Below are 26,108 nucleotides of genomic sequence, written 5' to 3' on the forward strand. Positions count from 1 at the left end.
TGTGGACCTGACGAGGGAGTCACGGAGGGAGTGGTCTTTTCGGAACACTGATAGGGGAGGGGAGGGAAATATATCCCTGGTGGTGGGGTCCGTTTGGAGGTGGCGGAAATGACAGCGGATGATATGCTGTACATGGAGGTTGGTGGGGTGGTAGGTGAGGACCAGTGGGTTTCTGTCCTGGTGGTGGTTGGAAGGGTGGGGCTCAAGGGCAGAGGAGCGGGAAGTGGAAGAGATGTGGTGGAGGGCATCGTCGACCACGTCTGGGGGGAAATTGCGGTCCTTGAAGGAGGAGGCCATCTGGGTTGTACGGATTTGGAACTGGTCCTCCTGGGAGCAGATGCGGCGGAGACGAAGGAATTGGGAATATGGGATGGCGTTTTTACAGGGGGCAGGGTGGGAGGAGGTGTAGTCTAGGTGTAGTCTAGGGTGGGAGTCGGTCGGTTTATAGTAAATGTATCTTAGCCTTCTGGACACACTTTCCTCATTCCTGAAGAAGGGCTGATGCCCGAAACGTCGATTCTCCTGTTCCTTGGATGCTGCCTGACCTGCTGCGCTGTTCCAGCAACACATGTTCAGCTCTGATGTCCAGCATCTGCAGTCCTCACTTTCTCCTCGTCACTGGGATAATGTCTAGTAGACTAAGGCATGCAACACACTTCCAATATATGCACTTAGGAAATACACAAGAATTTTACAAATCATTATTTTAAGTTATTTGTTTTTAGATAAAACATTAGGTATTTTTCTACCTTGCACAGACTTGATGGGCCAAAAGGACTTTTTTTGTCTGTGCTGTAGATCTCAATGGCTATGACTCAAGGTTAATCATGGTGGCTTTCATCACAAGACTTTGGACAGGATAATAGAATGATGGGAAGTATCATATAGATGGTAAAGAAAGAAACGGGGAGGCCATGCTGGTAATGGAATGTCTTCCTAAGTGAGTCTGATATTACAACAATTGATAGCAGTTAAACAGCTACCATTAGGCAATGATGTTTTATTGAATTCAAATTTAACCATCTCTCTTCACAGAATTTGAACCCATGTCCCCAGAACTTTGGCCGGTGTTCTGGAATATTAGTCCAGAGATACATGTAGTTTGCCTATAATGCTGTAGTTGCATTCCAGCAAAACTTCGCTTAATAGAAATAATGGGGCCTTTGGGAAAAGCGAGGTTAGGAGCAGACCAGCAAAAAGAATCACTCACAATTGCTCAAAATTCACCCAAACGTCAAATGGAAAATATAACACAGCCTGAATGAAGGTTGAAATCATTTTTATAAAATGAAACAAAAGTAAATTTAACACAATACATTTTAAAAATGCAAGAAAGCTGCTCTCTGTACAGTACCTCTCACAGAAAGTTGCTCTGTCGGCAGCTGATATTGGAGCAGGTGCAGAAAAGCACGAAGACCGGCACCTACATCGTGCATGCGCAAGACATCGTAGAGACTTTGGTGCTGACATCCCACATGCACAGAACAGTGCAGAGACGCGGGCACAAATATCAGTGCATACACAGAACAGCACCAAGACTGGCACAAACGTCAAGCACTTGCGGACACTGGCGCATGCACAGAATGGTAAGAACATTCGCATATGTGCAAAACGGCACGGACATTTCAGCGCGCGCATCGGCGCATTCACAGAATGCTGTAATCGCGCTATTGCCAAAGTTCTCCAAAACACTGTTCCCTAAATCTTCAGCGATGTCATAGCTAAAATCACACTGCCAGAACGTGCGTTATCCGAGAACTACCTGTATTACCACTACTCTACGCTACCCTTGATTGGAAGGCTAATCACTCATACAGTCATTGAGTCATATAGATGTACAGCACGGAACAGATCCTTCGGTCCAACTCGTCCATGCTGACCAGATATCCCAACCCAATCTCGTCCCATTTGCCAGCACTTGGCCCATATCCCTTTAAATCCTTCCTATTCATATACCCATCTAAATGCCTCTTAAATGTTGCAATTGTACCAGCCTCCACCACATCCTCTGGCAGCTCATTCCATACACGTACAACCCTCTGCATGAAAAAGTTGCCCCTTAGGTCTCTTTTATATCTTTCCCCTCTCACCCTAAACCTATGCCCTCTAGTTCTGGACTCCCCGACCCCAGGGAAAAGACTTTGTCTATTTATCCTATCCATGCCCCTCATAATTTTGTAAAACTCTATAATGGTCACCCCTCAGCCCCCGCGGTCCAGGGAAAACAGCGCCAGCCTGTTCAGCCTCTCCCTGTAGCTCAGATCCTCCAACCCTGGCAACATCCTTGTACATCTTTTCTGAACCCTTTCAAGTTTCACAGCATCCTTCCGATATTCCACACAATATTCCAAAAAGGCCTAACCAGTGTCCTGTACAGCCGCTGCATGACCTCCCAACTCCTATACTCAATGCTCTGACCAATAAAGTAAAGCATACCAAACGCCTTCTTCATGATCTTATCTACCTTATAAGATTAGATTAGATTCTCTACAGTGTGGAAACAGGCCCTTCAGCCCAACCAACCCTCCAAAGAGTAACCCACCCAGACCCATTTCCCTCTGACTAATGCACCTAACACTATGGGCAATTTAGCATGACCAATTCACCTGAATTGCACATCTTTGGACTGTGGGAGGAAACCAGAGCACCCGGAGAAAACCCACGCAGACACTGGGAGAATGCGCAATCTCCACACAGGCAGTCACCCAAGGCTGGAATCGAACCTGGGACCCTGGTACTGTGAGGCAGCAGTGCTAACCATAAGGACTATGAACCTGCACTCCAAGGTCTCTGTTCAGCAACACTCCCTAGGACCTTACCATTAAGTGTATAAGTCCTGCTAAAATTTGCTGTCCCAAAATGCAGCACCTCATATTTATCCAAATTAAACTCCTGGATGTAGGTTTGCTCGCTGAGATGGAAGGTGCATTTTCAGACATTTTGTCACCGTACTAGGTAACATCATCAGTGAGCCACCAGACAAAGCACTGCTGATGATTCCTGATTTCTAGTTATATGTTTGGTGATGGTTGGTGATGTCATTTCCTGTTATTTTTCTCAGGGGGTGGTCAATGGGGTCCAACTCAATGTGCTTGTTGTTCGAGTTCCGGTTAGAACGACATGCTTCTAGGAATTCTCGTGATACATACAGATAAGGAAAGATACCACTTTGACTGGGACAACACATCGAACCTAGGACAAGCCAAACAAAGACACACACGAGAATGAAGATGTTACCTAGTATGGTGACGAAACTTCTAAAAATGAACCTTCCAGCTCAGCGAGCAAACCTACATCCAGAACCTCAACCTGAGCTACAAATGTTAAAAATTAAACTCCATCTGCCAATCCTCAGCCCATTGGCCCATCTGATCAAGATCCAGTTGCAATCAGAGGTAACCTCCTTCACTGTCCACTACACCTCCAATTTTGGTGTCATCTGCAAACTTACTAACTAAACCTCCTTTGTTCATACCCAAATCATTTATATAAATGACGAAAAGTAGTGGACCCAGCACCAATCCTTGTGGCACTCCACTGGCCACAGGTCGCTCAGTCTAAAAAACAACTTTCGACCACCATCTGTTGTCTTCTATCTTCAAGCCAGTTCTATTTCCAAATGGCTAGGTCTCCCTGTATTCCATGAGATTTAACCTTGCTAACCAGACTCCCATAGGGAACCTTGTCGAACGCATTACTGAAGTCCATATAGATCACAACCACCGCTCTGCCCTCATCAACCTCCTTTGTTACTTCTTCAAAAAGCTCAATCATGTTTGTGAGACACGATTTCCCACGCACAAAGCCATGTTGACTATCCCTAATCAGTCCTTGCCTTTCCAAATACATGTACATCCTGTCCCTCAGGATTCCCTCCAACAACTTGCCCACCGGTCTATCGTAAAGGTAAAATCTCCACCGACCTATCCCCTCTAGTCCAGGAACTCCCCACATACGGTCAAGACACCACCCACACCTTCCACCTCCTCCCAGACTTCCGTTTCCCCGGCCCCAATGCCTCATCTTCACCATGGATATCCAATCCCTCTACACCTCCATCAGCAATGACCAGGGCCTCTAAGCCCTCCGTTTCTTCCTCTCCCAACGTCCCCAAAAGTACCTTCTACCGACACACTCATTCATTTGGCCGAACTGGTCCTCGCCCTTAATTTCTCCTTTGAATCCTCCCACTTCCTCGGACCAAAGAGGTAGCCATGGGCACCTGTATGGGCCCCAGCTATGCCTGTCTCTTTGGTAGCTACATAGAACAGTCCATCTTCCGTAGTTACACCGGCACCACTCACCACCTCTTCCTCTGCTACATTGATGACTGCATTGACACCACCTTTTGCTCCTGCGAGGAGGTTGAGTAATTCATCAACTTCACCAACGCATTCCACCCCGACCTTAAATTCACCTGGACCATCTCGGACACCTCCCTCCCCTTCCTGGACCTCTCCATCTCCATTAATGACGATTGATTTGACACTGACATTTTTTTTTTTTTACAAACCCACCGACTCCCACAGCTACCTGGATTACACATCTTCCCACCCTACTTCCTGCAAAAATGCCATCCCATATTCCCAATTCCTCCGCCTCCACCGTATCTGCTCCCAGGAGGACCAGTTCGACCACAGAACACACCAGATGGCCTCCTTCTTTAAAGACCGCAATTGCCCTTCCCACGTGGTTAAAGATGCCCTCCAACGCATCTCGTCCACATCCCGCCCCCTCCGCTCTCAAACCCCACTCCTCCAACCGTAACAAGGACAGAACCCCCCGGTGCTCACCTTACACCCTACCAACCTTCGCATAAACCACATCATCCGACATTTCCGCCACCTCCAAACGGACCCCGCCAACAGGGATATATTTCCCTCCCCACCCATTTCCGCTTTCCACAAAGACCTTTCCCTCTGTGACTACCTGGTCAGGTCCACACCCCCCAACAACCCACCCGCCCTTCCTGGCACCCTCCCCTGCCCCCGCAGGAATTGCAAAACCTGCGCCTACACCTCCTCCCTCACCTCCATCCAAGGCCCCAAAGGAGCCTTCCACATCCACCAAAGCTTTACCTGCACATCCACCAATATCATTTATTGTATCCGTTGCTCCTGATGTGGTCTCCTCTACATTGGGGAGACTGGACGCCTCCTAGCAGAGCGCTTTAGGGAACATCTCCGGGACAATCTCCCGTACCAATCAACCCCACCGCCCTGTGGCCCAACATTTCAACTCACCCTCCCACTCTGCTGAGGACATGCAGGTCCTAGGCCTTCTCCACCGCCACTCCCTCACCACCCGATGCCTGGAGGAAGAACACCTCATCTTCCACCTCGGAACACTTCAACTCCATGGCATCAATGTGGATTTCACCAGTTTCCTCATTTCCCCTTCCTCCAATTCACCCCAGCTCCAAACTTCCAGGTCAGTACTGCCCTCATGATCTGTCCTACCTGCCTATCTTCCTTTCCACCTATCCATTCCACCCTCCTCTCTGACCTATCAGCTCCATCCCCACCACCATTCACCTATTGTACTCTTATGCTACTTTCTCCCCACCCCCAATCCCCACTCATTTATCTCTCCACTCTGCAGGCACCTTGCCTCTATTCCTGATGAAGGGCTTTTGCCCGAAATGTCAATTTTCCTGCTCCTCAGATGCTGCCTGACCTGCTGTGCTTTTCCAGCACCACTCTAATCTCAACACTGGTCTATAGTTCCTTGGCTTGCCCTTACCACTACCCTTCTTAAATAAGAGTACCACATTAGCCAACCTCCAGTCTTCTGGCACCTCACCTGTGACTATCGATGATACAAATATCTCAGCAAGGGGCCCAGCAATCACTTCTCTAGCTTCCCACAGAGTCCTAGGGTATACCTGATCAGGTCTTGGGGATTTATTCACTTTTATGCATTTCAAGACATCCAGCACTTCCTCCTCTGTAATATTTTTCAAGATGTCACCATCTATTTCCCCATATTCTATATCATCCATGTCTTTCTCCACAGTAAACACTGATACAAACTACTTGTTTAGTATCTCCCCCATCTCCTGCGGATCCACACACAGACTGCCTTGCTGATCGAGGGGCCCTATTCACTCCCTAGTTACACTTTTGCCCTTAATGTATTTGTAAAAACCCTTTGGATTCTCCTTAACCCTATTTGCCAAAGCTATCTCATGTCCTCTTTTTGCCCTCCTGATTTCCTTCTTAAGTAAACTCCTACTACCTTTATACTCTAAGGATTCACTCAATCTCTCCTGTCTATACCTGACATATGCTTCCTTCTTTTTCTTAACCAAACCCTCAATTTCTCTAGTCATCCAGCATTCCCTACAGTCACCAGCCTTTCCTTTCACCCCAACAGGAATATACTGTCTCTGGACACTTGTTACCTCATTTCTGAAGGCTTCCCATTTTCCAGCTGTCCCTTTACCTGCGAACATCTGCACCCAATCAGCCTTTGAAAGTTCTTACTGATACCGTCAAAATTGGTCTTTCTCCAATTTAGAACTTCAACTTTTCGATCTGGTCTATCCTTTTCCATCACTATTTTAAAACTAAAAGAATTATGGTCACTGTCCCCAAAGTGCTCCCCCACTGACACCTCAGTCACCTGCCCTTCCTTATTTCCCAAGAGTTGGTCAGGTTTTGCACCTTCTCTAGTAGGTAGATCCACATACTGACTCAGGAAATTTCATTGTACACTCTCAAATTCCTCTCCATCTAAACCCCTAACACTATGGCAGTCCCAGTCTATGTTTGGAAAGTTAAAATCCCCTACCATTATCATCCTATTATTCTTACACATAATTAAGATCTCCTTACAAATTTGTTTCTCAATTTCCCACTGACTATTAGGGGGTCTATAATGCAATCCCAATAAAGTGATCATCCCTTTCTTATTTCTCAGTTCCACCCAAATAACTTCCATGGACGTATTTCTGGGAATATCCTCATTAAAGCTATAATGCTATCCCATATCAAAAATACCACTCTCCTTCCTCTCTTGCCTCCCTTTCTATCTTTTCGTGGAACAGTCCTGTACATCCCTGAGACACATTTCTGTAATTGCTATGATATCCCAGTCTGATTTTCCCAATATGTCCTGAGTTCATCTGCCTTCCCTGTTAGGCCTCTTGCATTGAAATAAATGCAGTTTAATTAATCAGTTCTACCTTGTTCTCTGCTTTGTTCCTGCCTGCCCGGACTGTTTGAGTCACTTTTTTTCTGAACTGTACCAGTCACGAATTGATCTCTTTCCTCGCTATCTCCCTTGCTTTCTCAAATCTCCCTGCCAGTATATTAGTCCCCTTCCAATTCAGGTGCAATCCGTACTTTTTGTACCCTAGAAGAGATTTCAATGATCCAAAAATGTGAATCCTTCTCCCATACACCAGCTCCTCAGCCACGCATTCATCTGCTCTATCCTCCTATTCATACCCTCACTAGCTCATAGCACCAGCAGTAATCCAGATATTACTACCCTCAAAATCCTCCTTTTTAAATTCCTGCCTAATTTTCTGTATTCTCCCTTCAGAATTTCATCCTTTTCCCTCCCTACGTCATTGGTACCAATATGTACAACGACCTCCTGCTGGTCCCTCTCCCCTTTGAGAGCATTCTGCACCCACTCTAAGACATCCTTGATCCTGGCACCAGGGAGGCAACACACCATTCTGATTGTTCCATGCTGGCCACAGAAACGTCCGTCTGTGTCTCTAACACAATCAATCGCTTCAAGCCTGTCTTGATAGCAGAAACTTGGCTGTTCATGCTACATTCCCCTGAAAATCCATCACCCCATTTCCTAAAACAGCATACTTGTTTGAAATGGGGATAACTACAGAAGACTCTTGCACTACCTGCGGCTTTTCTCCCTTCCTATAACTGCCATCCATCACACCCCATAGGTTTTGTAAATTCCTCATTGCCTCTAAGTGTCGCTCCAACCGATCCATTCGATCTAACAGTATTTGCAACTAATGACATTTATTGCAGCTTCAATCCTCAGTAACCCGTACTCTCTCTCGAAACTCCTACATCCAACAAGAGCATGTCACTCTACTAAAGGCCATTTTGCTCCTTCCAATCTACAGACCCAGAAAATAGCACCGTCTTATTGCTCTACAAAACACTGCTTCAGGCTAACTTAATACTTATGTCTTATATTCTTAAAATTTAAATCTAGAGATAGCTCCCAATTAAAACATATAATCAAGAAAAAAACCCACTCTACTCACTATTGTAGATTTACATCAAGACTATACTTAAAACTAATCACCTGTTTCTGTGCTGTGACCTCTCCTAAACAGGTTCCTCCAAGATCAGTCGTGAATTTTGCTGTTTGGTAAGTTTTCCTAGACACACTCCGATGTCCAGCGATACATGAATTCAAACAGCAAAGGCAGTAACTGCGCAGATTCACTGCTGTGTCAGTTAGCAGTGTAGGTTTCTTTCTCTCTCCCCCTTACAGATCACGTGCTCACTGCCTTTGTCTGTCTTTCTCCCTTTTGAAAGTGCCATTGTTTTCCGAAGTTCCAAAGCAATTGCGACAGCACATACAACAGCAATTGCTACTCCTGGAGATAGAGGAAATCCAACACCTAAAATATCTCATAAAAGTAGTAGCTGTTCTACTACAAATGTTTCCTGTCCTCCATCTTGGATTACTCCATAGATTAGTAAGGCTAAGCCTTTCAAAATTGACATGATGTGGAAAACTGTCAGCTATGAATAATAGGCCTCATGCAGGATAAGGTTGTCTTGCTAGTTCTTTCCCCTTTGTCCTCTCTGAAGGCAATGGCATGTGGGGCAGTATGGCCCCAAAGCTATCTGTAAACGTTAGTACCACATTAAGTGCTTTCCTTTCCCAACCTGAGGGCAGGTAATGAATGCCAGCAGATCAATGATCATGCAAGCAAAATAGTTTATAACTAATCATGCTCTTAACAACTCAAGTACAGTTTCAAGTACACAACAAAAAACAGATATTAGGAGTAGGATTGCTAACTAAAATATTCTATAAAATTTTAACTGCCAAGGAGAAGTGGTTTCATGTGCAATCCAAGTTAAAGCTCCAGAAAATGGTATTGGGCTGTGAACCTAGCATAATCCTGCCCACTTCTGATCTGACCCAGGTAAATTTGGAGGTAAATTTGGAGCCCATGTCAGGAATATTAAGTAAAATATTCAGAGAGGTAATTCACAAAGTGTGAATTTACAGAGCATTCTGACTTTACCAGTGTTCCCAAGATGTGTGGAACTCGTCAGAGTCAACAAGGCAGGGTAGGAGATTCAGCAGTTAAACCAACTTGCTGAGAAGCCTTTAAGAATGAAATTGAAAAGCTTGTGACAAGCCTCAATAAAGGTTTATGCTTCCAGGATCCTCTCATGACAGCCTAAATTAACTGCTTTGAGTCATTTCTATCTTTTCTTTTGAAGTACTTTCAACTACTTTAATCTAAATTCCCTGTGGTCAGCCTTGATTGCATCAGGAGAGCAACTTACACAACAGTAGCATGAACCTCTGATGAGGAACAAAAGTGGCCGGCAATTCAGCAGCACCAGGAGCAGCAATACTAACAGCAACTGACTTCTTCAAAGCCATATGCACTTCATAAAGGAATGGGCAAAGAGCTGCAGTTTGAAGGAGTTGAAATAGGTGACTTGGAATATTCTCTACACCCTTAACATCATCATGGTTTATTAGTTAATTCCACAATCCCTCTGAATCCCAATAAACTTTCACTCCCTTGTTTATCAAAGATCAATCAACTTCTATCTTTAAAATATTCAAAAATTCCACTTCCATCAACTTTCTAGGAAGAGTGTTCCAAAGAATCTGAACTTTCAAGAGTGTTTTGAAAGCTTGAAAATTGCAGCTATGTTCCCCTTAGGAGCCTGAGAGGTGATTTAGTTGAGGTGTTTAAAATACAGACATTTTTCATGGGTGGATTTCGCTGGATAAGGGGATGTGAACTGCCCATCCCCAACTGCCCTGAGAGCAGTTAACAGTCAACCACAAGAATCAGTCACATTGTAGGATGATAAAGATCTTCTTCATTAAAGGGTATTTAGGAAACTGATGAGTTCTATGACAAATAACACTAGTTAATGGTCACCATTATGCTAGTTTTTTTATTATTGAATTCAAATTTCACCACCTGCAATTGTGGGATTTAAACCAAGGTTCCCAAAATATTAACATGGGGTTCTGAATTACCTGTCCAGCAACATTATTACTATGCCACTGTCTCTCTTAGGATAGAGTGACTAGTCATTAGGAAACACAAATTTAAGCTGATTGGTAGAAGGTTTAGAGGGGACATGAGGAAAAAACATTTATCCAGAAAGCGAGAGGGGTCCGGAATTTGCCGCCCAGTTGGTGGTTGAGATAGAAATCCTCAACTCATTTAAAAGGAATCTGGACCTCAACCTGAAACAAAGCACTGCAACTTGAATGGTTGCAGACCAACTGCTAGAAAGTGGGCTTTGAATGGGTAGCTACTTTATTCAACCTTAAAGCCAAGGATTGCCCTTTGAAGGCATGGTTGATAGCATTCCATGCAGGAGTTATCTGTAAATGAGAAGCAGGATATAACAGGAGCCAAATAACCATGAAGGTGACCATAGAACCAGTCACATAGAAATGCACACTTCAGGAAACTTGACAGATCTGGAGGCATTATTGATGCCATTCCAAGGGTCTCCATTAAGGTTGTAGACTGCTGTGCTCATCACATCTCGCTGCACAAAGGAGTGGGGCTACACAAAGTGACAAGTGCAGAATAATCTTCACCCAAAGAGGAAAAAAAAATAATGTTTAAATACAGAGTGATCAGAAATCCTGTCACCTCCTTCAACTGTCAGAATCCAATGCTGTATTCACACCATTTCCTACTTTTAATAATTGCCATACTATTGACCTTAAGACCACTTTCCATGGCAAATGAGTAATGCAATAAAGGAGGAGTACAAGTAAAGTGGTTCGCTCATCGATATAAACATGAACACGACATGAACATGAATACAAAAACATTGTTTGCACACCCAAGCAAATCCAACTAATACAACTAATAGATCTTTCTCATCCACTTTCTATTGCTTCTTTGTGGTGTAACCTCAGCTGTTTCAGTAGAACTGAAAGAAAGTTTAATCATTTCCTTCTTTGAAAAAGGGAGATGCTCTTGGTGGAATTCCTCTGGGTTTTAGAGCACAGAAAGCAGTTCCCTACCTAATCACCCCACCCAACCCAACCAATTTGTCTGCACCTCTACAAAAACAAACCCAGACATCAGGTTGCAGGCAAAATGCACGGTTCTGCAAAATGTGTGGTTCTGTTGACAGGGTGGTGTGGGGTAATGTTGGTTGGGTGGCAGTACCTTTAGACAGATCCTGCTGTCATGTACTCTTTCCAAATTTTCCTTGTTATAATCTATATGTACTTTCCCTTTCTAAGAGAGATAGAGAGCAGTTGGCTGCATGGCAGTGAGGTTCACATCTTAATAAAGCAAACCTTTATGTCGAAAGGTGTGGTGCTGGAAAAGCACAGCAGGTCAGGCAGCATCCAAGGAGCAGGAGAATCGATGTTTAGGACATAAGTCCTTCATCATTCCTGATGAAGGGCTTACACCTGAAACAACGATTCTCCTGCTCCTTGGATGCTGCCTGACCGGCTGTGCTTTTCCAGCACTATACTTTTCTACTCTGTTCTCCAGCATTTGCAGTCCTCACTTTCTCCTTTATATCATCTAATGTCAAGTTGCTAGCAGAGTTTGCAAATCACGGGCCAGCATGCACCCAGTGGCCTTCGTGTCTGCTTCTCCATCTCTACGCTTTCAACAGAGGTGGATTTCGGTGCACCCATGCTTGAGACAGACTCAGTCAGTCAGTCACTTTCTAAGGGCATGTACTATCTATCTCTGGAAATTGTGACAAAAATACACACATTTCCCTTTTCACGATGATTTCTGAAACTCAGCATGAATGTTCAGCTGTGTGAAGTTAGTTCTGCATCTTACAATGGGACCTTTTCAATACCATCCATATCTACAATACCTACTCTTGCTATTTGAGATTAGTGCCTTATTACTGTAGTTATCTCTGCTACAAACCCACAAAGGTATGAGTATCTGAACTCTTAGAGGGTGCATAAGTTGTGTGTCAGTGCATCCTCAGTGTTCACCTTGCTCTGAGAACTCCTTAGCATGTTCCCTAATCAGAACCTCCATTCCTTCTAAAGGTCATGTGGAAGATCAAAGAAATGAGATATTGCTGAAATAAGGAATGCATTCATGATATTGAGATATCATGATTTGCCAACTTAGTGCTAACATCATTTCAATACGAGTGAGAGTTAAGTGTCAAGTGACAATGTAAAATCCAACTCTGCCATTAGGTATATGAGTCACCCTTATTTCTCCATTGCTGATGCCTTAGTTATGTGCCAACTTGCTGACCTCCAAAATTTGCTATGCAGGTCCAACCTCAATTCTCTCCCTGGAATTATGCACTATCATTCCCTGCAGTAACATAAATCAGAGAAATTTAAATGTGAGAAGTAGAGTATGTGTTGGGAATGGAGAACATGGATGGGATGGGGGAATGGCGATCATTACAGGATGTAAATGGCATGACAATGAATATTGTTAACTGTTCAGCTGGAGATATGAGGAGTAGGGAGAGAAAGGAATGCATAAAACTCCAAGGTTTGTTAGCCAAAAGAATGTTGTACAAAAGAATGCTTGGGAGGTCGAATGGATGTCAAATATGCATTGAAACATAGAAAATAGGAGTAAGAATAGGCCATTCAGCCTTTGGAGCTCACTCCTTCATTCAATATGACCATGGCTGATTATCTAACACAATAATCTGTTCCTATTTTCTCCCCATATGCTTTGATCCTTTTAGCCCTAAGAATTATATATAATTTCTTCTTGAAAACATCCAATGATTTGGCTTCTGTAGCAGAGAATTGCATAGGTTACCACTCTCTGGGTGAAGGCTTTTCTCCTCATTTTATCCTGAATGGCCCACTCCATGTATCATTAGACTGTGATTCCTGATTCTGGACTGGCCGGTCATTGGGAAGATCCTTATCCTCTCTAGTGCTGTACAAATTTTACAGATTTCTAGGAGATTCCCCCCTCATTCTTCTAAACTCCGGTGAATAATGTCGTAACCAATCCAGACTCTCCTCGTATATCTGATCTGCCTTCCCAGGAATCAGTCTGGTGAACCTTTGTTGCAATCCCTCCACTACCAGAACATCTTCCTCAGGTAAAAGGAGAACAAAACTACACCCAGTACTTTACACGTGTGGACTCACAAAGGCCCTGTACAATTGCAGCATTCCTCTCTAGAATCTCACCATGAAGGCCTACATATCATTTGCTTTATTTACTGTCTGCTGTATCTGCATGCTTAGTTTCAGCAACTGGTGTATAAGAACACTCAGATCTTGTTGTGCCTCCCCCCTTTCCCAACACCATTCGATACCATCTTCCTGTTTTTGTTAGCAAATTGGATCACCTCACATTTATCCACATTTTAATCCCACATTCTAGCACTTGGCCTATTGCCTTGCAGATTACAAGGATTTAAATGCAAATCCTGACTCCTTTCAAATGAATTGAGGGTTTCCACTTCAATCACTAAACTGAGCAGTGAACTCCAGAAACGCACTTTTCGAAGTAACAGTTAATCCCATCTCTCAATAATGATTATTTAGATTGTCTACCAAAAGGACTAAAATTATTTGGCTTATCCCTCACCCATTTTGAATAGAAGTGCAGCATTCACAGACCTCTGATCATCTGGTACTTTGCCTTTATCTATCTAGTGAGGACCAGAAAACAATCCTCAGAGCAATTGCTACTTCCTCCCTGGCTTCATTCGATAGCCCAGGATATAATTCATCTGGGCCTGGGTATTTATCCACCTTCAAGGTTAATCTTCCAGTATTTCAAGACTGAAGAAGAGTCATAATGGACTTGAAGCATTAGAGTGGCTAGGCAGGACCTATTTCCATTAATAGAGTGATCAACAACTCAGTAAGAAGAAATGAAGAAGAAATTGATCAGAGGAAAATTGAACTTTTTTTCTCACCAAGAGGATGCTGGGGTCAAAAACCTACTGATAAAAAGGTTGGAAAAGGTAGCAACACTTAATATATTGAAAAATGGACTTGGAAATGCAATTTCACATTGGATGCATGTTTCTGTAATGTACGTAGCTAATTCAGACTAATATAAAAGGTTGCTCATAATCTTCTTGACTTCACTCAGTCCCTGAAAACCATAAAAGAATAGGTGTCTTTATTTCTATTTAAAATTTGAAAATTTAGCAAACTCAGCATACAAGTTGTTTCATAACCTTATAAACTGGCATTACTGATGCTAAGTAGCTGGGATAAGACTGCTGGCCATGCAGATCTCAGCTTTTCAAGCCAACTTAAAGCAAGAGCTCAATTGTTTCTACTATATTATTTTAAATAATGATAGTTATAAAGCTATATACCTGAATTAAGTAATGCCACATCAGCATGAGTGGCTTCAAGCATGGCATTGGTAACAAGATTCCCTAGACTGCTCTCTGATTTTCTTACTGTAGTAAAACGTCCATCCAGTTCTACCTCTATCTGACATAGCACTTCTCCTAATAGGTGCTGAACAGGTAAAGAAAACATGCAAATTAAGATTTCTTATTTGTTTTGTACGTAACTAATCCTCTAGTAAATTATAAGTAGCACCTGCATTGAAGCAAATCTCAGTTTATATCAACATATGCATTAATTCTAATAATTGTAAATTAAGAAACAATTAATTTCAGACGTTCAAAATGTAAATCATAGACAAAATCAAACCATCCGTAAATTAATTACAGCTTTCTATTAGTAAGATGCTAACAATGGCAAAAAGCTCCACAAACGAGCAATATACACCTTAAAGACAGGTTTACCAAGAAATTTGGTAAAACAATGCATAACCATTTACGATACCAATAACAATAGGTGGTCTTTTAGATTTCACAAAAAAGTCCTTCACTCAAAAATTGCCTAATCAGGTATGCCGTGTTTCACGTTCACACATCATCCTCTACATACTGTAATGAAGTCCTACTGGTTCCAGAGAGACAACCTCAGTGTTTGGGCTGACAATAATAGAGCCAAGTTCATCCTCAGCTATGAGACTAAAGCACTAATATTCATTTAAGTTCCTGCAAGAATATTTTAATATTGGTCCATGTCTAGCATACCTAAAATAATTCCAATAATATGAAAATGGAGCATGATACTTAATTGTTTTAACATCTACCATATTTTCAAAATTATATTAGTATAGACACATGCACCTATTTGATGCAAAACATTCTACAAAAGCTATTCTTCTATAAACATAATATCCCTACATACAGCAGGAAGTCCAAGAGTATGCTGACTCTTTTTGAATAATTTTACCACAGCCAGGATTGCACCAAGGGCCTGATAATTGTCTTCAGCTCCTTTGAGCTAGGAAGTAGAAATCAGCCTGGCCATACACTTTCACCGTCAAGTTCAGAATAATGGTTATTTAGGCAAATTATATACCATTATCATCAACATGTTCAGAAAAGTAAAAAGGACTATGGGGATGGGGAGAGCAATTTTAAAAAATATTATTCAAACAATGAATTCAAAAGTTGCCTTGGGCTGCTTTCTGCATACCAGGTGTGAAACAGAGGAAACACCGAAGTGGGATTTCAATTGACATAACTGAGCATTTAACTGGTCGGCTCTGTCTACGAATAAAATATGCACAAAGTCCTGGCCATCCCCAAACCTGCAGAATCAGAAAGAGAGAATATCTCCACCATAGCAAAAACTGGGCCGGCAGACATAAAAGAATGGAAATGTCACGCTTTGCATTACATCAATCCTTCATTCTGATTTTATTAAAGCCATGTTTGAAAAAAGGTGACCATACTGAAGATTGCTTCTTTCCGGTACTATCAACTTTAGCATACTCACAAGGGAAGCCAATAAGGCACTAACTCACCAAGCAAAATGACCCTTAAATGAATGTTTCCTACCAGCAAAAGGGCAGATTTTAGGGTCAAAAGGTTGAGCTGGAGCAGGTTGATTGGAAATGCAGTTTGGTAGATGAAACAATAAATGAAAAATGGGATTTTTTTTTTTTTAAATGATGAATAGGGTGCAAGCTAAGTACACAGCCATGGGAAATAAGTATGTGGTATCCAAAGGTAGAGTACCCCAGATAATGAAGATAGTGATAAGAAAATAAGGAATAAAACAGCAGCAGATGATGTATACTAGCATGTTAATAGCTATAGAAATCAGGAAGAATTTCAAAAATGCAGGAGAGAGGCTAAGGCTGGAATAAGGAAGGTTAAGAGAAACATGAGGAAATAACAGCAGGCTGCACTAAATCAAATAGTAAAATATTCTTCAAATATGTAAATGGTAAACGATTAGTGAAAGAGTGGGGTCCATAAAGAATAAACAGGGTAAGCTGTCCATTGAAGCACAGGATATTTGCTTTGTCTTTACCAAATTAGAAAATGGTGACAATGGTCCAGTTAAAATGTGGGTGTTAAGCAACTGAGCAGTATAGTGATGGACAGAGAAGAGGTGCTAAAAAGCCGGGTAGCACTCCACATAAAGAAGTAATCAGAACTGGATGGGATACATCCTCGATCAGTGAGAGGGGTAAAAAAGCAATTTGCAGGGCTATTGGCAGAAAGTTTAGTCCAGAGGAAGACGAAGGATTGCAAATGTGACACCGCTGTTAATGAAAGTGGCAAAAGGATAACCCAGGAAACTATAGACCGGTCAGCATAATGTTAATATTGAGAAAACTGGAGGCCTTAAATGGGACAAGGTAAACATACACTTTACAACAAAAATATGGATAGGTGTCCCTCCAACAACATAAGAAACTTGACACTATCCAGGACAACACAATTCGCTTGATTGGCATCACATCCACAAACATCCAATTTCTCTTCCACTGACGCACAAGATGCACTGCAGAAATCCAAAGACCCTGAGACAGCACCTACCAATCCATTGACCATTTACATCGAGACGTACAAGGGCAGTAAATACATGGGAACATCACCACCTGCGGGTTCCCCTCCAAGCTACTCCCTACAACAAAAATAAATGAATACTTGACGATCAACATGGCTCGGTCAAGAGTAGGTTATGTCTGACAAATTTAATTGAATTCTTTGATGAGGTGGCACAGGCAGTGGATGTGATGGTTTTCTTTATTCTTTGGCTGGCCAGCATTTTTATGACCTATCCCTAGTTGCCCTTGAGAGGGTGCTGGTGAGCTGCCTTCTTGAATTACTGCAGTCCAAGTGCCAAAGGGAGGGAATGCCTTTAAGGGAGGGAATTCCAGGATTTTGATCCAACGCCAGTGAAAAACTGCAGTTTATTTCCAAGTAAGTGTGGAGAGTAGCTTGGAGGGGAACCTGCAGGTGATGTTCCCATGTATTTACTGCCCTTACACTTCTCGATGCAAGTGGTCAACAGATTGCAAGGTGCTGTCCCAGGGGTCTTTGGTGGATTTCTGCAGTGCATCTTGTAGATAATACACACTGCTGCTAGTGTGCATCAGTGGAGAAGAAATTAGATGTTTGTGGATGTGATGCCAATCAAGCGAACTGTGTTTTCTGGATAGTGTCAAGTTTCTTACGTTGTTGGAGGGACACACATCTAGGCAAGTGGGGAAGTATTCCATTACACTCCTAACTTGTACCTTGTAGATAGTGGACAGGCTTTGGGGAGTCATGTGGTGAGTTACTCATCGCAGTATTTGTAGCCTCGGACATGCTCTTGTAGCCACTATGTTTGTGTGACGGGTCCAGTCGAGTTTCTTGGTGAATGGTAAGCCCAAGGATGTTGATACTGGGAGAATTCAGTGATGGTAACATCATTGAATGTCAAGGGGTAATGATTAGATTGTCTTTTATTGGAGTTGGCTATTACCTGGACTTTGGCAGTGCAAATGTTGTTGCCACTTGTCAGACCAGGCCTGGATATTGTCCAAACAACATTGTCCATATTGTTTCATTTGAACATGACTGCTTTAATACCTGAACAGTCCCAAATGGTGCAGAACATTGTGCAATCATTAGTGAACATCTCTACTCTGACCTTATTATTGAGGCAAGGTCATTGATGAAGCAGCTGAAGATGGTTGGGCCAAGGACACCAACCTTCGGAACTCCTGCAGAGATGCCCTGGAGCTGAGATGACTGACCTCCGACAACCAGAACCATCTTCCTATGTGCCAGGTATGACTCAGACCACTGGAGAGTTTGCCCCTGATACCCATTGATTCCAGTTTTGCTGGGCTTCCTTGATGCCACACTCAGTCGAATGCAGCTTTGATGTCAAGAGCTGTCACTCTCACATCACTTATGGAATTCACCTCTTTTGTCCATGTTTGAACCAAAATTATAATGACTGCTGTGTAAGTTGTATATTTGAATTTTCAGAAGGCATTTGACACAGTGGCAAATCTGAAATGCTTAAGATTAATGGATCCTTGGCAGCATGGATTTGACGTTGGCCAAAAGACAGTAAACAGAGGGAGGTATAAACGATCATTTTTCAGACTGGACACAAGTTGAAAATGGTGTTTCCCAGGGACTAGTGTCAAGATTCTTGCTTTTTCTGATTTATGGAAATGATTTGGAGGTGGGTTGAAGGAAAATTCTCTAAATTTGCAGATGACACCAAGCTCGAGAGAATAGTGAATTGTGACGATGATGCTGGGTGACATCAGAGGTACGCTGACAAGTTAGCAAATTGACAATGAATCTCAATGCAGACAAATATGTGACATCATGCATCATAGAAGAAATGTGGAGAGACAATTCAGACTTAACGGTACAACTTTGAGGGGATTCAAAGGCAGGGGAACTTTAGGGTTCATATGCATAATTCTAGTGGCCAGGCAAGTTGAAACAATTGGTAAGAAGGTTGATAGGATTTATAAATAGAGGCACAGAGTATAAATGTAAGGAAGTATTGCTAAATCTCTACAAAAAACAATCATGCCATCTTTGGACTCTGTGTTCAGTTAAGGATGAATGTTAAATAAATGAATGTAGAGTGCAAAGCAGATATATGAAAATGATACCAGGACTAAGGGATGTTAGATTTAAGGAAAGATGATAGAAATTTGGTTTATTCTTCTTGGTGTAGAGAATACTAAGAGGTGACCTTACTGAGGTGTTCAAAATTCTGAACAATTTTGACAGGGTAAAGGGGGATATTCTGTTTCCACTAGCTGGGATGTCAGTAATTATGGATCACTTTTTCAAGGCTGTCATCAGGAGAGCTAGGAATGAAATGGGGAGGTTTGTTAGGATTTGGAATGTACTACCTAGGAGAATGATGGAGGTGGATAGCATTGGAGGTTTCAAAAGACAGAGCTAGATGTATATTTAAAAGTGATTAATTTAGAGGGCTATAGAGATGGAGCTGGAGAATGGGACTAATGGATAGCTTTCAGGAGCTAATACAAACATGATGGGTTGAATGGCCTTCCAACTGCTGAGTCCCTACTGCAAAATTGAAGGAAAATTGAGTTCCTGGTTTTGTTAAGAAGTTTGGAAAAGAAACCTATTGCATGGTCTAAGAACAACCAACACCCTCAACACAATCACGTTGTCTACCTGAACCTTATTAATTTTCCAAGCCAAGACAAATATTACATAAGAAAAGTTGTCCATAAGATTCTGAAGCTACAAATCAAGAAGTTATAAAGCAAATGTACAAGCCAGTGTATTGCTGCAAGAGAAACCCAATTTAGCATGGTGAAAAGCATCAAAAAAGTATTATCCTGCCACTTCGGATTTCTGTGGGAGCAGGTTTAGGACAGCACCAGTTTAATGTGTGCAATTCGCAGAGACAGGTAACAATTTAAATGATCAATTATGTCTTTGAAAGTCTACTGTGATAATTCAACAGTTTGAAACCTGGAATGCGAAGAGCAATGTAAAATTGCTGTAATTTCTTAGTCTGTATATGATCTCTGGGTGGCAATTGTTTTAATGAAGTTATTTTGGATAACCAGGGTACCTTTGGAGAGCTGAGTGTTGGGGTGCATTTTTAAGTTGTGGGACTAGTTGTCCTTTAGAATTGTTAAAAGTGTATATGAATTTGCCCAAAGACTGCATAAACTCACTGGGAATTGTCAAAGAATATTAAATATAAATATTTGTTTTCCTAAGAGATTTGCTCAAGAAATTTTAATGTATTGATTTTTTTGGCCAATTAGAGTTTTGTTTTTAAAGAATTGCATTATTTTATGTCATCAGCATGGCTTCGTCTTGTTTATACATTGTGGACAGCTGCTGAGTTAGCATGATAGTGGAAGGGAAAGTTGGCTTTGGGCCGTAAAGGGACTGGGTAGTGGGAATATGGGTACAGGTAAGCACAATTTCCAAGAAGGTCTAGAGTGGAGATAGAGGGAAATAGGGTGCATTAAGGAGTATGAAGGGACATGGGGAGTCATAGACTGGCATAGAGGATACTGACTTCATGGTCCATGTGGGTTAGATCGAGAGGCAGTATATGAGGTGGCATGGAGTGATGCGAGTGGTGAAGGTTGGAGGGGTTTTGTTAATTCTTATGAAGCAGTATACAGCACCAGTGTACAGAGGTGGTCCTTATACCTATCCATATCCACAGATTGCAGTCTCCACTCCTCCTCCATTCTCAATGCTAGGGTGAAAGATTGGATGCAATGGAGTTTGCCCTAGCTTTATGGATCATTCCCAGCATAACCAAAAGCAATGCATCACCTACCCTGACAAAATTCAACATCAATGTACACCTTATGCAAGATTTTTAATAATGCACTGATATAAATCTACTGAAATCTCTGGAAAATCAATGCTCCCAACACTGACTCCAAGGGTCCATGGCATCCATTTCTAAACTTTCTTCAATACAAGCAAACCAGAATTAACCCTTTGCTTCCCATCAAACAAATTTCTATCCTTCCAATTTTTCTGTCTGTAACACTTTTTAATGCTTTCATTGAATTTTCTATATTTTGGCATCATCCAGAAGGAAATTTTATTGACGAAATAGTCTTTAGCTTTGTCTGATAAAATACTACTTTCACTTTGTAGTTAAGCATGTAGATGTTCTGTGCAAGAATATCATTAACTAATACTGATCCATTATCTGTAACTAATACTGATCCATTATCTGAACACTAAAGACAGTTGTAACATACGTATACCAGCTAAATAGATGGAAGCGGTTCATAAGATAATTACACTGGCTAACATACCTCCAGATTAAAAGTAAACTCTTGGACAATGTTGTTTACAAGGATGTCTTCCTCCAATTCTTTTGTAATTTCTATCTTCTGAGTGGTACACTGGTAATTATTCTCACCAGTGCTTGTAATATCAACTTTACTTAAGCTTCGAAAATCTGATCCACTTTTGATAATAAGAGTACCATTAACTTCTTTGGTGCCATAGTCATGATCATGCCCTCCTAAAATCAGGTTCAATCCATCAGCACTCCTTGCAAGTCTAATATCATTACTCCATTTCATATGTGTCAAAGCAATTAGAAGTTCTGCACCTTTGGCTCGAAGTTCTTGAGAAAGTTGGTCAGCAACAATGACATAATCAATAAAGTTCACACTTGACTTATCAATAGTAGCCAAAGTATCAATCCATTCTTCCTCCACTAAGCCCATTAAGCCAATTTTTACACCATTCCATTCTATTATCTTGCTTTGTATGCCATGCCCTAGTGGCTCAGAAGTAAATGAATCATAGACATTGCTGAGCAACCAAGGAAAATTCATCTCAGATATAACTTCCTCCAGTAGGTCAACTCCAAAGTCAAATTCATGATTTCCTGTAAGCAGAATATATTGATGTATTTCTGATATTGTCAGATACTCAGATTTATCAAGAATATTAGATTCAATAACCAGATAACTTATAAAATCTTGCAAATAATTCCCCTCATTACTCATGTAAGGTAAATAAAAATGCAGTGACAATAGTTATTACATTACATTGAATAAAATGTATAAATGCTAATTTCAACAAAATGTTCAGGAGAAGTTAAAGGCTACCAACTTAAAATTAAATTTAATTTACTTTATATGCTTTCAACTGATTATCAACAAATTTTAAATTGTTTCATTCTCATATTTTCCCTTCCTAAAAATATTCTAAAATAGCAAAAATCAGAACTGTTTAGCATCAGAGATCAAAGTGATTTTGTTTGTGGATGATAAAATGGCTATCATTACAAATTAAAAGTTACCAATTCGTGAAAAGTAATTCCAACACTATTGCTCTATTTAAAATGTTCAGCCCACCTAATTGCCTTAACTTTTCAATGACATATTTTGAATGGACTTTTCTGGCAATGAAACTCGTACAATAATCATGGAGCAAAGTAATAGTGCTGGAATGCTGCTGGCTAAAATTTGCTCTGTCCTTTTTAAGTACTGAGGTGCTTGCAGTGGAAAGTGCTATAAATAAAACAATCCTCGTTTCAATCACACGATATAGATTGGCATCTGCTTTTAAAACTCAAACACCTATAGCCCGGGGCAAAGTTAGAAATGTCAGAAAGAAAAGCATGTTATAACCCCAAAGCATGTTTCAGAAGGATCTACTCAATAGAGAAATTAGGAACATTAAAAGATGCAGAATTTAACATAATTTTGGGACATGGCTAAGTGCTTGGTATGAAGAATAGGGCCAAAGGAAATATTCCCTGATTGGATGGATGTGAGAAGAGGCCCCAGTCTCATCAATTTTATGATAAATAATTTCATCACAACGATTATCCCTTTGCTTTTATTCAGGCCATTAACAAAGTCATATTACAATACTTAAATGCTCGCAGTATATGAAACAAGGCATGTGAGCTTGTAACATAGATTGAAGTTGCCAAGGCCAATGTCATAAGTATTGCATAGACGTGGGCTGCAATGGGATCAAATATCCAACGATACATGATCTACCAAAAGGACCAAAGGATACATGGGCAGAGAGATGGGTTTGCCTTATTAGGAAGAAATTAAATTAAATCGATAGTAAGAGTGTGGGGTATTTTTCTCTAGCATGTTGGAGGCTGAGGGTTGACCTTACAGAGGTTTATAAAATCATGAGGGGCATGGATAGGTTGGACAGCCAAGGTCTTGTTTCCCCAAGGTAGAGGATCCAAAACTAGAGGGCATAGGTTTAAGGTGAGAGAGGAAAATCTATATACAGATGCGCATATGGAATAAGCTGCCAGAGGTGGTGGTGGAGATGCATACAATTACATCTTTTAAAAGACATCTGGATGGGTACATTAATAGGAAGGGTTTAGAGGGATATGGGTTAAATGCTAGCACATGGGACTAGATCAGTTTAGGATATCTAGCCGGCGCTGATAAGTTGGACCGAAGGGTCTATTTCCGTTCTGTATAACTCTAACTCTGTAAGTGATATATAGTCAGAAAGCATACAATCTGTATGGAGTGTGTTAAGGAACTGCAAAGGAGAAAAAAAGAACCCTGACTGGAGTTCTGTACAGGCCTTCTAGCAGTAATTAGAATGTGGGCAATAAAATAAATTAGTAGAAAGAATAGACATGTAAGAAAAGCAGTATTACTGTAGTCATGGGGGATGCATTTCTACTGGGAAAATCAGATTGATGGCAGGTGTCAAGTGAAGGAATTTTGGAATGTCTGTGAGATGGTTTTTTTTTAAAAGAGCAGTTTGTGGTAGAACAGACAAGGGAACAGGGAATTCTGGATTTGGTGATGTGTAACGAGACAGACTTGATTAAGGAGCTTAAAGTAAAGGAACCACTAGGAGACAGTGACCATAATATGATCATTCAACCTGCAGTTCGATTGGGAGAAGCTGGAATCAAATGCAACCGATCACAATTGAGTAAAGGTGATTAAAAAGAAATTGAGGGAAAAGCTAGCCAGATTTGATTGAAAGGGGAGACTAGCAGGGAAGAAGGTGAGCAACAATGGCAGAGGTTTCTGAGATAACTTGGGTGGCAGAAATTTATCCAAAGGAAGAAGAAACATTCTAAGGGAAGGATGAGGCAACCATGGCTGACAAGGAAATTCAGGGGCAGCGGACAAGTAAACGAATAGGCGTACAATGTGTTGAACATTAGTGAAAAACCAGATGATTGTGAAGCCTTTAAAAACTAGCACGGGATAACTAAAAAACCAGTAAAGGAAAGATGATGAAATTTGAGAGTAAGAGAGCTAGTAATATAAAAGGAGATTGCAACAGTTCTTAAAATATATAAAAGGTAAGAGAGGCAAGAGGCACTGAAAGAACAAAGGAACTGAATGGGTACTTTGCATCAGTTTTCACAGTGAAAGATACCAGAGCATAATAAAACTTCAAGACTGAGTTGGGCAGTAGTGAGTGTAGTGGCCATCATTAAGGAGTGTGTGCTGGGAAAGCTGAAAGGTCCACAGTGAATAAATCACTTAGATCAGATGGACTGCACCCCAGAATTCTGAAGGAGGTAGCTCAGGAGACTGTAGATACATTGGTGGCAATATTTCAGGAATCACTGAAGTCAGACAGGTTCCAAAGGACTGAAAAATGGCTAATATAACACCCCTGATTAAAAAGGGATGGAGACAGAAGACAGGAAAATATATTCGCCTCACTGATCATTGGTTAAAATATTAAGAGTACATTATCAAGGATAAGATTACTTGGAAGTGTATGATCAAATAAGGTTGAAGCAGCACAGTTTTGTCAAGGGGAGGTCATGCCTGACAACTCTGGTTGAATTCATTGAGATGGTAACAAGCGGGTTAGACAAAGATGCCAGTGTATGTGATCTGTTTGAATTTCCAGAAGTACTTTAACAAGGTGTCGCATAGGAGACTGCTAAATAAAATAAGAATGCATCCTTGGCATTAGGTCAAGGTACTGGCATGGACAGAAGATTAGCTGACTGGCAGAAGGTAGAGAATAGGGATGAATGTGTCTTCTGTGGGAGGCTAACGGAGTTCTGCAGAGGTCTGTACTGGGATGATAAATATTCACATTATATATTAACTGTCTGTACAAAGAAACTGAGGGCACTGTTGCTAAGTTTTCAGGTGACACAAAGACAGGTGGATGGACAGGCGGTGTTGAGAAAGTGGGGAGGCTGCAGAAGCACTTGAACAAATTATAAGAGTTGGCAAAGTGGCAGACGGAACACAATATGGGAAAGTTATGCAATTTGCTGGGAAGAATAGAAGCATAGAATATTTTCTAAAAAGTGAAAGGCTTTGGAAAAAGAGTCTTTGGAGTCCTAGTTCAGGATTCTCTTAAGGTTAATATGTAGGTTCAGTTGGCATTTAAAAAGGCAAATTCAATGTTAGCATTCATTTCAAGAGGATTGGAATAAAAGTGCAGAGATGTAGTGCTGAGACTGTATAAGGCCCTTGTCAGATAACATTTGGAATATCGAGAGCAGTTTTGAACCCCACATTTAAGGAAGAATTGCTGTCTTTACACGGGCTACAGAGGAAGTTTACAAGAATGATCCCAGGAATGAAGGGCTTGCCATTATGAAAAATGGTTGAGGACCCCAGGTCTGCACTTAATGGGGTTTCGAAGGATGAGGGGGAAATCTCATTGAAACTTACAGAATACTGAGAGGTCTGGATAGATGTTTCCACCAGTAAGAGAGAGGAGGTCCTGAGTGCACAATCTCAGAGTGAACACCCTTTAGAACTAAGATGAGAAGGAATGTCTTCAGCCAGAGGGTGGTTATTCTGTGGAACACATTGCTGCAGATGGCTGTGGAGGCCGTCTTTGAGTGTATTTAAGGGATCAAAGCTTACAGGGAGAAGGCAGGAGAATGGGGTTGAGAAATATATCAGAGCTGAAAAATGTGTTGCTGGAAAAGCGCAGCAGGTCAGGCGGCATCCAAGGGGCAGGAGAATTGACATTTCAGGCATAAGCCCTTCTTCAGGAATGAGGAAGGTGTGCCAAGCAGGCTAAGATAAAAGGTAGAGAGGAGGGACTTGGGGGAGGGGCATTGGGAATGCGATAGGTGGAAGGAGGTTAAGG

The 26,108-nt window shown here is 41.5% G+C and overlaps 1 protein-coding gene across 1 annotated transcript in view; it reads right to left on the reverse strand.

The window, feature by feature from the left end:
* Nucleotides 1–26,108, reverse strand: part of LOC122554964 (NAD 5'-nucleotidase-like) — an 82,369-nt gene that overhangs the window by 27,061 nt on the left and 29,200 nt on the right. Inside the window, exons 3-4 of the mRNA XM_043700436.1 lie at nucleotides 21,329–21,912; nucleotides 14,529–14,676 (exon numbers count right to left, since the gene is read on the reverse strand). Of these exons, the coding sequence (XP_043556371.1) occupies nucleotides 14,529–14,676; nucleotides 21,329–21,912 (732 nt within the window). The remainder of the gene's footprint in view (nucleotides 1–14,528; nucleotides 14,677–21,328; nucleotides 21,913–26,108) is intronic.

This window comes from Chiloscyllium plagiosum, chromosome 1 (genome assembly GCF_004010195.1).
Source record: "Chiloscyllium plagiosum isolate BGI_BamShark_2017 chromosome 1, ASM401019v2, whole genome shotgun sequence".
Taxonomy (NCBI): domain Eukaryota; kingdom Metazoa; phylum Chordata; class Chondrichthyes; order Orectolobiformes; family Hemiscylliidae; genus Chiloscyllium; species Chiloscyllium plagiosum.